At 36.5% G+C, this 19,122-nt stretch overlaps 1 protein-coding gene across 1 annotated transcript in view; it reads right to left on the bottom strand.

Moving 5' to 3' along the window:
- ABC1 (ABC transporter 1) overlaps positions 1-19,122 on the bottom strand; it is a 204,574-nt gene that overhangs the window by 56,613 nt on the left and 128,839 nt on the right. Inside the window, exon 6 of the mRNA XM_089824290.1 lies at positions 10,685-10,794. Coding sequence (XP_089680416.1) covers positions 10,685-10,794 — 110 coding nt within the window. The remainder of the gene's footprint in view (positions 1-10,684; positions 10,795-19,122) is intronic.

Raw genomic sequence — 19,122 nt, 5'->3', positions numbered from 1 at the left:
GAAAATTTGCAAAGGGCACAAAATCAGCAGAAGCAATATGCTGATCAGCACAGGGTTGAGAGATCTTTCGAGGTAGGAGACATGGTGTACCTCATGTTACAATCGTATAGACAGTCCTCTCTCAAGAGGAGTGGAGCAGAGAAATTGAAACCACACTACTATGGACCATTCAAAGTAATCAGGAGAGTGGGTGAGGTAGCTTATGAGTTGGAGTTGCCTGTAGACAGTAAAGTGCATAACGTGTTCCATGTGTCATGCCTTAAGAAGGCATTGGGGCATAATGTGGTGCCTTCAGTAGTATTGCCACCTCTCGATGATGAGGGAAAGCTTATCTTGATTCTCGAGGCTATACTTGACTCCAGGGAGAGGGTGCTTCGCAGGCGGACTATCAGTGAGTACCTAGTAAAGTGGAGGAACCTACCAGTTGAGGATGCGACATGGGAGGCAGAGGAGATTATTCAGCAACCTGAGTTGAGATTGCTTGGGGACAAGCAATTTCAAGAAGGGCAGACTGTAATGTCCCCCACTTAGCTAGTTTGGAGGTATGTTGTCGTTAGCCCATTCTTGTATGGTCCTGAGGGCTAACCAGGACTTCAAAAGGGATCCTGAGGTTATTTGGCCTAGTCAAATTTAATTATAGGCCAAACGGAGTTCGTTTGTTGGGTTTTCACAAAGACTTACTATTTTTAGTAAGCCAATAGGGGGATGCAGTGCCTTCAATTTTCAGTGACAGGATGAGATGCATTTTGTTGGGCTCTTTCTGATGAGCTATTATATGTGGGATTTCGAGTTTATTTGGTATATTATTTTAATGTTTGAAGTTACAACGGTAAAGTGACTTTAAATTAAATATTATAATGTTTCATAAAGTCACTTTATAAAAATCAAGAGTCCCCCTTTTGAGTACATACATGGACTTTGTAAAAAGAAAAAAAAAGTAATATTAAAAGTCATGTATTATCCCACACTGGCAAGACGGAAGCATGGAGCAAGTGAGGGAGGGATTAAAAGAAAGAGGATAGCTCTCATTTATTCATGCTTGGAAATATCAAAGAAATTGGAGAATTTTCTGGAGATTATGTCTCTATAGTTTGAAGGACGAAATCCCTTCAAGCTAGAAATCTTGACGCCATTGAAAGATATGGTCTTGAGATTCAACATAGTAGCAATCCGAAAAAGCAGATACGAAAAAGCAGTCCGAAAAAGAGGAACCGAAAAAGCAGGCTGAAAAAGCGGATACGAAAAAGCAGTCCGAAAAAGCAGAACCGAAAAAGCAGGCCGAAAAAGCAGTTCGAAAAAAGCAAAGTAGAAGAAGCAGCATTGAAGGAAATTATTACAGCCATCTACAACCAGGTTCTTTTGTTAGAATTGCTTTTTAGGGTGTTATAAGCTTTCAGCTGTAAGTGTGCATTATACCAACATTATCATTTTGTAATCCATGTAAATGCCAAAGTCTTGGCCATATTTCATGAGCATTATAATTTTCATTGCAATTAAGAAGATAATAGTTGCTGGTGTCATTTAAGCAATTTAATATCATTATTTATCAGCTAGTTAGTTTGCATACCAACTCTTTGTAAAAATGTCAGTTGGCTGTAGGTATTCATTTCTCATGCTTAGATCATATATATGCACTGAATATTGTCAAAATTAGTAGCACACTCATGTTAGGTCATTGTGTAGTCCATTGTAGTCTTCTAGCACAAGATTGTCATTGATGCAAATTGAAGAAAAAGTCATTTGAAGATAGCTGAAATACTATATCAGTCATACGTCCCTTGCATGTGAATTGTTTGATGAAATTCCTTGAGCTTTCATCAGTTTTTTTTGAGGACAGATTTGAGGAGAGTTATTACACTTTTCCAAGCTTTCTTATTAGCATGATTTTCTTCCTTTGTTGGATTTGTGGGAAAAGTTGTTCTCCATTGGTGAACAGCATGTCCAAAGTTATTACAGTTCAAACAAGGAACATCAAGATCAACCAAGGGTGCAAAGGAATTTTGAATTCTGAAGCTCTTTTCTTTTCTTCTACAATTTAATGCTTTATGACCAAACTTGTTGCAAGAGTAACAATATCCATTAAAGGTGTTGAAGAAATATTGTCTACGATGTGAACTTTTCCAATCATTCATATGTTGTTTTGATGTTCTACATTCTATTGCTTTGTGTCCAAAATGATTGTGGGAATAACAATAGCCTTGGAACTTATAGTGAGTTTTGCACACATCATCAAGTTTACCTTCTCTTGATGTTTTATTTGCAGCTATGTTGTCACCTTCTTTGATGAATCCTTTGAAAAACTTATTATTATTATTTAAATTTCTATCAAAACCAACTCCTATTTTTCTAGAAGAGGGCTTTTGGTTGTCTATAATATTAGTTAGAATTTTTAAACTTTTCCCAAACTTAATGCTGTCCTTTAGCTTGATGGTGCTTTCCTCAAAATCCTTTTTAAATTTCTCAACTCCTAATTTCAATTTGACACACGTCTTTTTTTCATTTCAGCTTATCTGCAACCTGTTTCGTTTCTTTATTAAGCGCTTCTAGTTTTCTTCAGATTCAGCTTTACATTTGGCTATTTTCTTCTTTAGTTTTTTAATTTTCCTTATATGCATAATGGAGTTCTTCTTCAAGATCAACCTTGTCATCCTCATCACATGACTCGTCTTCTTCATCCTCATGATTGTCGCTTAGGTCAGTTTCAGCCATAAATAGAATTTCATCTTCCTCGTCACTTGGCCATTCCTCACTACTTTCATCCAATGAGTTGTCCTTCTTGGAGTAAAAACTCTTTTTACTCTTCTTTTGAAACTGTTTTTTTATTAATTTTGTTATTATTTTTCCATTTCTTATTTTTGAAGGCTTCCTTTTCATCTTCTCTACTCACCATTGTTAAGGAGACATTTGGAAGCATAATGGTCTAGTTTTCCGTAGTTAAAACATTTGTATTTTCCATTCCCCCCTTTTTTCTTTCTCATGAAGTAAACGTCTTCTACATCAGTTTCACTATTTGAGCTTTCACTTGATATCTTATTTTTGTTTTTACTCTTCTTTGATGCTTTAAATGCTATTTTCTTCTTTGATTCATTGACTCCGATTCTCATTTCATAGGTGGTCAGGATTCCATGTTATTCATTTTTTGTCAAAGAGTCTAAATCTGTCCTCTCCTCGATTGCAAATACTTTAGAATTTAATTTCATAAGTAATGATCTCAAATCTTCTCTACTACTAGTTGTTCCTTCACATATTCACCAAGGGTTTTCATCGAGTTCACAAAATCATCTATACGATTGAGAGAGGCGGCAAGATTTTCATCCTCCTTCATTTTGAGGCTTTCAAATACACTTCAATGGGTTTGTATTTTTGCCTTTTTCATGTTATCCACTCCTCCATAAACATTTTTTAACTTGTCCCAAATGTCCTTGGCATATTTATAATGCATAACTTTTGCAAATTCTGATTCAGCAACATTGCATAGAATTGCATGTTTTGCTTGGGTATTATTTTCACATTTTATCTTTCCTATTGTATCTGTTGGTGGGTCTTGCGGCAGTGTGTAACCATCTAGCACTAATTGCCAAACATTGAATCCAATAGCAGTTAGATAGGTTTCCATTTTTATGCTCCAATAAGTGGAGTTCGTCCCATCAAACATTGTCATTTTATTTTGGAAGATTTTGCACATTGTACTCTTTTAGATCTACCTTCAAGTGGTTAGGTTTTAAAGAAGGAACCGGCTCTGATCCCAATTGAAGAGCACACGAATATATTGAGGGGGGGGAGGGGGGTGGGTTAAAAAATATATTTAAATTTTTGCAAATTTAAACTTTCATCCAGACAATTAACTTTATATACTGATGAACAATTATGCACATTAACACAATAACACAAAGATTTACGTGGAAACCCAATGCGAGAAAAACCACAGAAAAATAATTGTTTTTAGATAACTTCAATCTTTTACAAAACTAAGTAGGCTCTAACCTACTAGAGGCTCCAACCTCGAGTTTTACAAGCACCAACTTGCTGCAAGCTACAACTCCCATTGTCTAAATGCATCGACCTTGAAGCAAAGCACCTACTTCACTTCTGAACTCAAATCTGAATTTCCACTTTTATCTTTGCTGCTCTTCCTTTTCTATATATATATATATATTCTTATCTTGCTCTCTTGCTCTCTTATTTCTCATTTACTGAAACTATTAGACTTTTATTTTTCAAATGAATGACTCTTCTCTTATATGATAAAATAAATCAATGTGACTTTTCAGAAATGAAATATTATTTCCTTTCACAATAGCATATCCTTAATCACATCCTTTTGTTTATTGTCAAAACATTATTAGTGTTTTTTATTTCTTCTACTACAATAACTTGGATTATCTTTTCCTTCTATTATTATCCTTAAATCAGACTTTCATCAAATTGCCGTCAGCTATGCAAAAAAAATCTTTTCTTAACTTCTCCGAAAATATTATGTGCCATAGTAATGTGCGATTTGAACAATTTAATCATTGTTTTGACAATCAGGTATCCCATCGTAGTCATGTGTTAGCATTTGGATTTCCTTTGAATGGAATCATATTTCTCATCCTTGACAAGTAACTACGTATATTTGTATTGTATCGGAATCAGGCTCCTCTCTCTTTATACTAATGAAGATATGGTAGCATCTTTGTCTTGTATCACTACCTCTGTTCCTCTTTATTTCTCCTGCTACCGTGTATCATTATTGTCATTCAAGAACTCTCAATGGCGTATCTTGCTTCCCTGAAAATATTATATTATTCGCATCAACCCAGCATATCTAACATACGATGTCAATATACCATGTTTGACAAAATCTTTTTGTCCCTATATATCTGGATATCACCGTTTCTGTCACATGTGAGAGAACTTCTGTAGGTTATGATACTTCATAAACTTTTGAGTTTGTCTGTCAATGATTTTGCAGGTTCATTTTTGCCATGTATTTTATTCAACTCATATCATTCCTTGTGTGATTCTGCTCCCACTTTCATCTTCTTACGTGGTTCTCTGCTATGTATGTGTTCTTATCGTGACTTCCATTTGTATCATTTTTTAATAACCGCTGTCATAAACTCTACAGCTTCGTTTCCAATTTTCTATCTTATCGATGATGACTGCCGTAAATATTCTTTAAACTTTACCCTTCCTGCCGTTGACTCATGCTATAGTGCCTTTCGAATTTTCTTGCAGACGGATATAACTTTCTAGATGATATCTTACAACTTGCTATACAAAAATGCCGTTCTGTGTATACTTAACCATTGTAGTATCTAGTAGTTTCATTCCAATTTATTAGAGAAAATAAACGTTTATATTTTATCACTTCATTCTTTGTTTATATCTTTGTCTCCATGCGTATTGTTATAGATTGACTTGCTGCTGTAAGAGGGGTTTCCCACATAATTCATTATTGCTGCCTCCACATGTGATTGTAGTCTCTGTAATTGTTTGTTGTTGTTGGATATGAATAATTTTTGGCTTCACATGCCACAGTGTATAAAGCATTCAGATCCATAACTATGTATCTAGATGTTGCAAACATAATATACTTATGTTGTTGCATTTAAATATATACCAAATGTATTATCAGTTTGCATCAATGATAATTGCTCATCACACTAACCCTAAAGGAATCACCACAACCTTATCTTAAGAGCACCAAATCTATCGGATTTGAGAACCCATTCAATCAATCAACAAGCACCAGCTTTACAATCTGAACACTAACAAACTTTACAACAAAAGAGATATCACACTGATACTTAGAGTACAAACAACAAATATTTGTATCTAGTATTACAATCATTAGAATCCTGGGAGTGAACTTTTGCAACCTGGATGTTGCATACTGTTATTTCTTTAAATTTTTGCAAGTAGACTTGTAGATCAATACTTCAGTAATCTTTCATTACACATATAACACTATTCTAAAACTTCAATATCAATTCATCCAAGGAATCAAAACATATTGTTATACCTAATCATCTGAATAAGAACATAGTCATTGATCTCCCATTCCAATCCATTATGCAATCATAGGACTTTGCACTCTAATATTACCAATGATGTCATTCATGGCACTTTCATTACAAATATATATGATTTCTTCTTTTTGACGATGACATACACACATTGGTCTCACAAGCTTAGTCTATAACACATCGCTACTTTCATAGCCCTCATATTGTTGATTCCATGCACACTCACCGAATATGAACCACAACACATGAAACATGGGTCAAATAATTTGATTCAAAAGCTACAAAGTTAAATCCTATTAGCAATATCACAAATTGACTTGCCATGGAAAATATCTCCTATGACCTTAAGGGGATCTGTAACGAATGGTTCATAAGGCACATCACTTGGAGGTTTTTCAAATAAGGTTGAAAGTAAAGTGGACTTAACCTTGGAGGAAACTTCATGGTTAAGCACGCTTAAGTCGGAGTAATTCTAGGATGGGTGACCTCGTGGCCTCTATGAGCATCACCTAGATGCAAAGATTGCTAATTGTTCCATTCATTTTCTTTGGGTTATTGTGAACGACTTCTCATGAAACATGGGTCAATGAGATTGACTCAAAAACTACTAACTTGAATTGTGATAGAAATATCACAATTTGACTTGTTGTGGAAAATATCTCCTGCTTATCAATTGATGAGCTTTAGAATTGTCTAATGAATGATTTATTAGGCACAACACTTGCTGAAGTTATTACAAGCCAAGTGGGCTTAACCTTAGAGGAAAAATTGTGGTTAAGTGTGCTTCAACTGGAGCGGTACTACGATGGGTGATCTCCTAAGAAGTCTTGTTGCTTCACCTCTATAAGCATCACCTAGATGCAATGAGCGCTAAGTGTTCTAATCATTCTCATGAGATATGGGTTCTTCTGAGCCGCTATGGGTTCTTCTAAGCCGCTACTCATGAAACATGGGTCAATGAATTAAACTCAAAAACTACAAAGATGAATCCTGATATCAATATCACGATTTGATTGGTGAGAAATATCTCCTACTAATCAATTGATGAGCTTAAGGGGCTTTCTAATGAATGGTTCATAAGCCACAACACTTGTTGAAGGTTTTGCAAATAGGGTTGCAAGAAAAGTGGGATTAACCTGGGAGGAAACTTTGTGGTTAAGCTCACTTGAGTTGGAGTAATACTAAGATGAGTAACCTATCAAGAAGTCTCACTATTTCACCTCTATGAGTGTCACCTAGATACAATAATGCTAAGTGTTCTATTCACTCCCACAAGAGATTGGTTTTTGTGAAATACTCATGAAACATGGGTCAATGAGCTTGACTCATAAACTACACAATTCTATCCTAATAGCAATATCACAATTTGACTTGCTATGGACAATATCCCCTGCTTATCAACTGATGAGCTTAAGAGGCTTTCTAATGAATGGTTCATAAGTCACAAAAACTGTTGAAGGTTTTGCAAATGTTGTTGCCAGCAAAGTGAGCATAACCTTGGAGGAAACTTTGTGGTTAAGTGCACTTGAGTTGGAGTAGAACAAATATGGGTGACCTCTCGAGAAGTCTCGTTGCTTTAGCTCTATCAACATCACCTGGATGCAATAACAACCAACTATTCCATTTATTCTCATGAGAGATGGGTTTTTGTAAACCACTACTCATGAAACATGGGTCAATGAGTTTGACTCAAAAAATACAGAGTTGAATCTTCATAACAATATCACAATTTGACTTCTTGTGGAAAATATCTCCTACTTATCATATTGTCGATACATCTTAAATCCAAATAGCTAACAATAGCAATTGATTTTTTTGGAGGTCTACAATCTAGACTTTTGTCATAGAAAATGCTCATTCAGAAAAGAGGCCATGTGGACAGGTGGTGGAAAATAAATGAGTTTTGGCACTAACAAACAAAATAAAGTCTCATTTTTTGTTGCCACTAGTGAGGTAAGCCAACACAACCTTTAAATGAGGAGTCATGGGACCTTTTCCTAGCTGCAACTGATAAGAATATCACGCGATGCAATGTCCCTTCTCCTAGCTTGAGTATTTGATGCTTAAACTTATAATAATCGGTTGTATATGGAAAAGATAGCATAAACATATGAGTATGAAACAATTATTAGCAATTAACATGATAAATAATTCTTAAGTCATCTAAGTACTAATTCCCATACTAAATCTACCTAATGCTTAGAAGGATGCTCTACTCAAATTTACCTAACCCTCTAATGAGAATAACTCTCAATTAGGCAACCATCATGTTAAGAGGGCTTTCTAAGGCCTCTAGGATCTCTATTAATGAGTAAACTCATTAAAAACACATACTTGGGAGAGATCCCACCTCTAACAAAGCCTCTTGTCTCTAACATATGCATATGATTAACCACTACTATCTATATATTTGTGTGTGTGTGTGTGTGTATTGTCTCTAATAGATTCTTTACAAATCTCTCTCTAGGTTCCAATTTGTAATCCTGACATTCAATCAAGAATGCCCTATAATCTCTGAGTTCTCTTAGTAGAAACTTAACATTCTAATGAATGCCCTCTACAAGTTCTTACTTTGTATCTAAGACAACTATAAAGTTCTCAACTCAAGCATGATTATCAATTGTTGATTGATGATTTTATCTACCAAGTGATCCATATTTATTTCTGGTATAAAAATATGAAATGAACATACCTTTGGCTTCTTTTAGTTATAAGCATTCATTCAAAATACATATTAGTTTAGTTCTTTTACTTTCTCTAATTTGGGGGTTCAGCTGCCCAACTCTTTTGGGTATAACTATTTTCCAATCCTCCCATCTTTCGTTTGTCATCTATGTGCATCTGAAAAGTCACAACCCTTCAAAAACACAATTCTTTCAAAAAGTTACAACACATCAATATTACAACCCTTTTGATGAGTCACAACACTTTAAATTAGAATCTTTTTGAAGAGGGACAGCCATTCATAATTACAACCCTTTCGAAGAGTCACAACCTTTTATCATTCTAACATTTTGAAAAAGTACCTAACTTATTTTCTTCTCATTCTCTTCATCGTCCATTAATTCTTCTTTTACTCCTATCTTTTCCTCCTCTTCCTCCCTCTTTCAAATGAACACTCCTCCCTTTAATATCTTAATTTGAAAGAGTCGCATCTCTTAATTAGATATCTCTTGACTTTTCATTAGATTTAGTTAATTTATATTATTCTATATTACATTATTTATTTACCTATTTATTTTATGTTTACTATCATTTAGTATTAAACCCTATTTAAAAAGGTAATATTATTTCTACAATATTCTCTCTTATAGTTACTTTTATTTACTTATTCATTCATTGTAATCTTATTTTTATTTAATTATTTTAAATCTTACTTCAAATATATTTTGAAGTAGTTTTAATATATTATTATTTAATTAATAATATTGTATAATCTACTTATTATTAATTATATCTTAAAATGGGGACATGACACATTCCATTAATCAACACATGTTAAAGGAAGTCAATTATGCTAAATTGAAGGGGATTCGGGATTTTAAGAAACAAGGCAAATGCTAGCAATATTTTCCTAAGGTGACATGGAGCTAAGGTGGTGAGTCTGGTGACTCATTCTCCATGAAGTCGGAGACTTCTAGGTGGGACACATGAATGTTGAATGCTACAAGAACCTTACATAGATTGATGCCCCTTTGGGATAAACCTTATTGTGGAACTGTCCCATCTAAGGAGGAGTTTGTGAAATGCTTGAGTCAGGTGATGGCAAAATAAGCTTATAGCAAGCTGGCTGCTTCGAAGTCATTTCTATCACCCAGTTTGAATAAAGGATTCATCCTGAGTTTTTCGTGCTGATTGGCAATGGTTCTTCTTTATGCCACCCATCTGACAGCAAGTCACTCAGCCATGTGAGGACAGATATATCATATTGAATGGTCATGGAGCTAGTAAATGAGGCAATGAAAATAGTACTGCTCTATTTGACTATTCAGGCCTGCAAGAGTTATTTGAACAAGTTTGTTTATCAAACTACAAAAACCCTCCATAGCATTCAAGGTTAGAGTTGATGTCTCTTGTTTGCCTTACAACATTTGAAATCACAGTCATTACTGGTCGACGACGGTAGTGTTTTTGGCAATTGTCAGACTGCCATACATTGTTCATCGTATGCATGCAATATTGCAAATTCCTTACAGGCTAAAATATTAGCAGCATACACCACTTTAAAAGATTTTCTAGGCATTTATTTTATTATTTTTTGACAAGGCACATCCAATTCAAGGAATTTTTAATGGAGATGGTTGAAGAAGTTGACAGAATGTCTCCTATGCCTGCAGACATCTGCATGCACCTCTTGTGTGGATGTGTCCTTGGGAGGAGGAGTGTCTGCCTGCAACTGAGGAAAATTGACATCTTACAAGAAAAATTTAGATAAATATTCCAATTTCACGGAATCCCAGCACATACTTACATAACCAAGACTACCTTGTTAATAATCCTTCGACAGAGCATATGTGATCAAATTCTAAGACTTCCATTTTCAGAATATGCAGTCATTGGTAAAATGGTTAGAAATCTAATAGACTCTTTTTACAAGAATCAATGGCATAACCTACATACATTTCACATTATTGTAATCTGTACTGCATGAGTAAACAAGGAGTTGAAATAACCTGCATGAAGCGAAAAACAAAGAGTTCTTTAAGCGTCAATTCTAGTAACTTTTTGCCCACGTGATTACGGGTCTCCTTATTTAGTTGGACAACCTTTTCAATACTCATTCCTGCAAGAAGACAAAAAAATTGAAACTTAAAACCTTAGATATAATACAGGCTAAAACAATATTGACGAGACAATTATTTGGCTAATATTGCTTAAAAAAATAAAATACACATAAAACACACCATTACGTATTTTTAGTTTTGATTTAATAAATTATGTACCAGTGATGCAATATTGAAAAGATCCTTAACACAACACATAACTCGGCAAGCTAAGAGTACAACATGAAACAAATAAGATTTAATTTATAAGCAACATAAATATCAGTACAACAAAAATACTAAAAATTCTTAATTTCAGGCAAGATCAGCCCTATAATCAGAGAGATCCAATGTTCAATACTAGGAACAATGTCCTAGGTTTTTTTAGCACTATTGCACACTGCTAGTGTCTTTTCACACACCTCTAGAAATGCTGTCAAATTTCTTGGCCTCATGGGAATTTTGGAGTTTCCAGATGCAAAAAAAAGATGAAAAAATGTCTTTTTGTTACTTCTTGGCACTCAACAACTTTGTGTATGTCTGGTACAACCGTGGGCATACCCTTGTTCCAACTTGCACTCAAACATACCCATTACAGATGCAAGAGGCCTTAAGGGTGAACTCACTAATAGAGTCTCTCCTAGTACTCACTGTTCATGTACCTTCCTTTAGGATACAAAATAGGATAGAATGAAGAAGTTGTCAGTCATTTGCTCCAAACTACTGATGCATTTCAATTTTCATCACACTGCCATGCAGCTTGAAATTCCTAAAAATTGGCAAGTAACATTCACATTTGCCTCTTTCGGAGACTACCTGAACGGTAACCCTACAGCAATAAAGTAAAGATTCTTTACATGGCATACTGAGGATTTGGGTTTGTTTACCGTATGGGGTAAATAGTTTAATGCATACAAACAATAGACAAGAACATGTAACACAGTAGTACTCCTTTTATTATTCGCATATATGCCGAAGAGATTACATAGTGCTTCCAATGATGATTACAACAACTATGATCCAAATTCCATTCCGGACGGTGTACATATACCATTCCAAAGGGGTGACTCAACCCCGTCGGCTATATTTTATAACTTCACCAACAACACGCTAATCTACCTATTGGCTATTTTATAATTTTACCAACAACATCATCCCCTACAAAAAGAAAAGTCCTCTCTGGATGACAGTTACCAAATATCCAAGACAAATTAACAAAACGGGATACATTAACTAACTAGCTATAACAAGATATGTTTCCGTCACACCACTTTCACATTCGTTCCGTGCCTGCATCAAACTGGTCTCCAAAATACGTTGCATCTACAGCCTTTGCTAACACAATACAGTTTCCTTAGCTAACCTTGATAGCCACCCATGCCGCTTTCTCTGCTTCCAACTCCTGGGTACACTAAGCCAAGTGTCGCGATACTACCTTCAACTGGATGATCATCTCCTCTCGAGCTCTCTATGCATCCACCAAGACAGCCTCACATCCAACACCTACTTTGAGTGCCTCAAAACATATCACCCCTCTCGAAAGGCTTGCTCTGGTGCTCTCTCTACCTCTGGTACACAAACACTCTATGCCTGCAACAACTCCAAGTCTCATCAACTGCTTATGTTTTACTACCTGTTTATGTCTTTCCCTTACCTTGGGCATCATGCGTTATTCATTCTAAACATTTTTTATTTGTCATCGTTTTTTTTTTGTTTTTGCTCCTTCCTCTATTTCTTTCTGTTGTACGGCTACATCCTCTGCATCATTCACCTATGTTGTAGCTTTTTACTGTGTTGTGTATGGACGTTTTTAATTGTTGTAGAGCCATACGGCCTCCCTCACTTCCTCCTGCACTGACCGTAGAGTGTGACAACCTGCTTTTGGACGCATTTCCCCTTCAAGGCCGTATGGTGGTGTTTTAAAATGATGTCCTGCCATTTAGCAAATGTTATACTCGTACGGTGGTGTATTTTAACTTCTTTCGTCTGTACGGTGATTGGTATATTGCCCTTACGCCCTTCTGTATGGTGCCTGCGTATCCCTTTCCTAAATCCGTACTGCACACACAGGATAACACTGGGAATCTATACGGTGTAATGTCCTTGCCTTAAATTGGTGTACGGTTTCCTCCTTCTGGTCCTGTTAAATCGTCGTACGGTTTATGGAGGTACTGAAGAAGCCGTACGGTGTCGTCCTTGACTTGCTACCATACGGGGTACAATGAGGAAGGTATTAATTACCGTACAATTTCATCGTACTATTCTATCGTACGGTGATCATTAGCTTGCTGAAGTGACAGTACGGTGATCTTTAATAACTTTTTTTTTACCAATTTTATTTTTAGAACATTACTGCTCCTCGATATTCATCGATGACAGAACAGTTCGCCCATGATATATTTTTAACTTGGAACCGTTCACTGTTTCTGGAATTTCCTGCTCGTCCAACGTCCATAGCTTTATTGCTCTGTTATCACCTACTTCCTAGATCTAGCATGGCCCGACCCATTTCACTTTAAACTTTTCCGGTTTGATATCGTTTCGTCCGTCATACTTCAACACCAGCTGTCCTGGTTGGAACTGGTTCAATTTTAGGTGTTTATCATGCCATGCTTTGCACCTATTCTACGTCACCTCTGTGGCCCATTGTGCCAATAACCATTTTTCCTCGAGCTTGTTCAAATTATGCAACCTTTCCCTCAGGCTTTCCATGTCACCTAGTTTGTTCCCGAAACTCGGTACCATGAATTCCGTCGGATGCCACTCGTTGCCGTCAATAATTGTATTCTTGATTTTACAACCTTCACTCCATACCGCTAAAGTTTTTATTAAGCCCTTCCTCTTTGTTTCTTGTGCAATCCATATGATGTGTTTTCCTTGCTGCCAACACCTTTCTACTATATCCATGGTTCGACGTAACATTTTCTTTTTGCGCAGTCTATTTATTGTGTACCATATTATATGTTCTTCCCTTCATCTTTTGTCGTAACCGTCTTTCCTTCTTCTGCTTCTCTATATTCCTTTGGACATTTATTTCCCTCTTCTTTCTCACCTTTGTCGACCCTTAACATATTACAGTTAGAAAAGAGCTCGTAATCCTCCATTTGCCAATGGAAAAGGCCGTTCACTGAATCCAAATCATCGTCCATCGATCCACCTTCCAACCATAAGACTCCTTCCTCATTGGGTTCCAATCGCTGCTTTCCTTCATCCTCTTCTTTGGAATCAGATGATATGGCTTCTTCACCCACCATTTGTGTGTGTAGATCAATAATGAATCGTCGTCCCCTATTTTTCATTGATAGTGTATTCTTCTTCCAGTCATGCTTAACCCTTGCTTGTACAAGCCATCCCGGGACAAAATGACATCATATCCTCTCCTCTTCAGCAGGCTGACGACAAAATAGAGTAGGAACGGCGATGTTCCAATAGTCATCGGTTGTGCCATCAGGACGCCGAGAGGTTTAATGCTGTGTTGGTCTGCTGTTAGTAATTGGAATGTAGGTGGCCACAACGTCGGCTGTCCCAACTTCTTCCAAATATCTTTTGGTAGGACGTTTACCCTTAATCCTCCATCCACAATTGTGTCTGAAAGGACCGTTCCCAATATACCCATCTCTACAACCGCCAAATGTCGTCTAGATGTGAGGGTAGCAGCATCAGGTACGTTGCACTTCCTCCACTTTCCTTCTCCCTTCCGTGTTCTGATAATTTAGTAGTTGGAGCGATGTTTGTGAGTGTCAATCAAAGTTGAGGCATTGTGAGCAGTAGATCGTTTATTTTGACTAGTACTTCAATTTGTAATATTTTCCTTATAATGTTCTGTTATGCGCAGTTCCTCATTGAGGTACCGATAGTGTCCTTCAATTGTGATTTCTTTGCCTGCGTTGCTTTCTCAATTTCCGCCCGCGCTTCTTCCAATCTCTTCTTTTCTTTCATTGGGTCAAGGTATAGTTTTGCTTGTTTACGAGTGATTGCTAAGACTTCTTCTTCATCCACGCCAATGCTGATCAAATTCACTCCTGATTTCGGGCACTTGGCATCTTCATGATCTACAGGACCGCACCATCAGCATAACAACTTTGATGCGTTTGTTGATATACAGTTCCATGCAAAGTGGCCCCACAAATTGCATGTTCGGCATTGAAACATTGGGTGGCCGTTCGCATCGTACTGAATTCGGCTGCGACCCCCATTATTATTGTTGGTATTGTTGTTTTGCCCTCTTCTATTAATTTTGTACTCACCTAAAGTGGCACCATCATTGCTGGTGTTTCCGCTCCCTCTTGACGCGGAAGCCTCTTGTGTCAAGAGCACTTATTGATGCCCTCTTGTTTTCATATTGAAGGGGCATTCTTTTGTAGAATGTCCCATAATTTGATAAATATCACAGAACTGGTTTTTTGGATAGGATCCCTTCCTGTGACCTTCTGTCTTACATTCTATGCACCATATCTCGTTTCCCTTCGTCTCTTTCTGTATATTCTTAAATTCCTTCATCATTCTGATCATATCCTTCTGGAGGGCTCGGACCTTCTTACTGTCCTTTTCATCACCACTGCTATCTTCTTCCAAAGACGCGTCGTCTAAGTCAGATGAGCTAACTTTTCTTCTTTTTCGTTTTCTGTTCACTCTCTAAGTCCATCACCCGATTGTATACTTCAGTGTACAATGATGGTAGCACAATCTTCATTTTCTTCCTTAACTCTGGGCATAGTCCTTCAATGAACCACCTCTTTTTCAACCCATCTACCGACTTACTTTCCATTTTATTTATTAATTCTTTTAGTTTCCTAGCATATACATGGACTGTTTCATTTTTCCCCTGCTTTGTGGTGTAGATTTCTGCTACTATCTCATTGTCGTCTCGCAGCAATTGAAACTCAGTGATAAACTCCTTTTTAACTCTTGCCCATGTAGTTAATTTTTGAAGATCCGCGTCGGCAAACCAATCAATTGCTCCACCCCTTAGGGCTGCTGGTGATTGTCGAACCCATTCATCTGTGTCAGTTATGCCATTCGTCGTCCAAATTGTTTCGCATGCTTTACAGTGTCTAATTGGATCGGCTGTTCCATCACCATCAAACTTTGGCAATTTTTCTTTTGGTCCAGCCATTACTATTCGAGTTGGAGGTACTTGTTGTGTACCCACGTTGTTTTGCACACCCGCACTATTCTGAACACCTGCGCTGTTCTACACACCCGCATTGTTTCAAACACCTACGTTGTTTCGGACAGTTGTCTTATTTCCAATAGCCACGTTACTTGGTGAAAAAGGGTTTTCCTCAAGCGAAGTTGTTCCTTTTGGAAGTGTATCATGGACGAAGAGTTCACTCCACGCTCGTGCTGATTCGGTATTAGTCTTCATTCCTCTGCCTTCGTTCCAGGTCCATTGGGCAATGGCATCAAATGTTTACCGTATAGGGTAAATAGTTTAATGCATACAGACAATAGACAAGAACATGTAACACAGCAGTACTCCTTTTATTATTCGCATATATGCCAAAGAGATTACATAGTGCTTACAATGATGATTACAACCATGATCCAAAGTTGTACATAGACCATTCCAAAAGGGTGACTCAACTTCATCAGCTATATTTTATAACTTCACTGACAACATGCTAATCTACCTGTCAATTATTTTATAATTTTATCGACAACAGGGTTAATATATTGTACCTAGTGTGTTAAATCTGCACTAGATTTTCCTATATTGGTTTCATATTATACGCAGGTTAAACCAGAAGTTGTGAATAATGCAATAACCCTTCTCCTCTTGTTTTCAAATATTAAAATACATAAAAATATTGCTTAGGATATGGTACTATTGAATGCTTTATATTCACTTATTATTGCAAATAGCATAGACTACATCATGTAAATTATTATTGGTAATTGTTAGACCCTCTCAAACCCCAAATCTACCTTTGGTGCATTTTCAAAGAAATATTTAACCTTTGAGTGTATGGTGTGCCTTAATACCATAGACATAAAAATCATACATTTTGTGAAATCCCATGAGTTTGTTTACCTACCTGTTCATAACTCATCTTTCGACAACCTTCGCTTGTTCACACTTTTGCAACAACTCTAAACATTAGTAGGTACTCAAGAAGACATTTGATTTCTGTCCTAACCATTTCAAGAGAACCTCCATAATTTCACAAGTTTTGATATGCTTTAAAAAATAAATCTCATCAACTTAAGAAAATGCTAGTCATTGTTCTCGGATTTTGCATCATGTGATGGATGCTATGTTAGTGTTAATGTTTTGCCCAATATTAATAAAGAACAATTTTTTAAAAAGGCACAAAAGACACTAGATATTTATCCTAGGAAAACCCTTCAACCTTGACGGGAAAAACCCAACCACAGTAGAAAAATATCCTTTATATTGATGATAAGTATTCAAGTACAACATTCTCCACTTCATGCCATTTCAAGTTACACTAAGCAATCACATATATAAATTAAAATGAGAGAGATTTAATGTTACACCCAAAGGTCTCTTCATGTTTCCAAACACATGACTCTTCGCATGACACATGTCTATTCATATAATATTATCTCAAATATTATCATTAATATCTTCTCTAGCTATTGACACAATACAAACGTATTATTTCTATTTCATCATATAGCAAAATCAGAGGTAAAGATCTCTATCGCAGCTACAATTTTCAACACTCCTTAGCAAGATAGAGGGAAGGTACACATAGCTGCAACCAAAGATGTCAAATTCTCATCACATATATTTTGATGAAACATGTTATCTCAGCATAACATAATTCACCTTAGTTACTATATAAAATTAAAGTCATGGAGTCGCACACATAACTTCCACCATGCCTACTCGTATAGGGTGGTCCGCCATACCTACTTGTAGAGGGTAGAATGAGGGCTTTCACCTCAAACTTCTCCCAGAGAAGAATGCATTCACATAAAATTAAAGTCATTGAGTCACACACATGGCTTCAACCATGTCTACTCACAGAGGGTGGGACAAGGGCTTTCACCTCAAACTTCTCCTAGAGAAGAATGCATATTTCCACCATGCCTACTCATAGAGATTAGTCCACCATACCTACTCACAAAGGGTGAAACGAGGGCTTTCACCTCAAATTCCTCCCACAAAAGAATGTATTAACAAAGGATTGCACCTCGAATTTCCATAACAGAGAAGAAGTCATTACCAACATGAATAAGAATGGCTGAGATTCTCTCTCGACAGAGACTTCCTCTCACCAGATCACAACAATAAGATAGTTGATTCAAATAAGCTTGCAAAGAATTAGACGTCTCCCTCTATAATGTAACCTACCTTTGAAGCTGAAAAGTTTCCCTCTAAATATGATCTATCTCTTTTAATGAAGATATGTATCATCAATCCATGACTGCAACCAACATTCTCATGTTCATTATTCTCTCATCATCTTATTGCTTCTTGATGCACCCTATAACTAAGAGAGATTAGTAATAACTCATCAAATCAAATATAGAGATCAATGTTATATGCTATTCCTAGTAATATAACAAAAGTTCAGGAACTATACTCAAAGGTATAACCATAGAATACTTATCTCTCAGCCTCTTAGTCACGGTGAAAAAATTTATCAGCCAGCTACTCCAAACAATGCATCCGATATGACTCTGCCAAGGCATAGATCCTCGCACAATCACCCTTATTCTTAAATTTTAAGAAAAGAGACTAATCCCCCTCTAATGCAAATGGATAGTCCACACTTCGTTCAGGACAGACCCATGATTAGCTAAAATAGTTGCAACTTTGCTAGATTTAACCCATCAAATAGATATTACTTCAATAATGCACAGAAAATAGCAATCTAAGGATTTAAAAACTTCTTCCTTTAGAATATCATAAAAATCTCGGTAATGATCTCAGCATGTGGCAACTCTCCACACCCGATGTTTGTAGTATTTCCTTTATTTGTCCACACACAGCAACAACCCTGTAACTTCCTACTTGCTTCCAACAACTCCAGCCTCCACAATGAGTGATGACAGACAAGAAGTGAATGTTCTCCCAATATGCAACAGTGGGTCAAATGCTTAAACAACCAAACTCCACCAATCTTTAGTTTGCATTCAAATAGATGGAAACGAAGTTCTAAACTCTCCCAACTATATTAGTCCCAATAGAGGGGCTATGTCTTCTAATCTCGGAGTCCAAAAATGTACAAGAAGGCATTCGAACAGTTGATCAACAGAATTATATGTGCAGATATCTACAAAACCTTTCTAAATTTCCTTTAATGGTCCCGATAGTTCATGAGGCATGAATCGCAACTTTATAACCCTTAATAGATGTCGATGTACTCCACGGA

The sequence above is a fragment of the Cupressus sempervirens genome, chromosome 4, assembly GCF_028749045.1.
Source record: "Cupressus sempervirens isolate cs-2001-9-10 chromosome 4, ASM2874904v1, whole genome shotgun sequence".
In the NCBI taxonomy this organism is placed as follows: Eukaryota; Viridiplantae; Streptophyta; class Pinopsida; order Cupressales; family Cupressaceae; genus Cupressus; species Cupressus sempervirens.
Note: the sequence above shows the minus strand (reverse complement) of the source record. Positions and strands in the feature narration are given on the sequence as shown.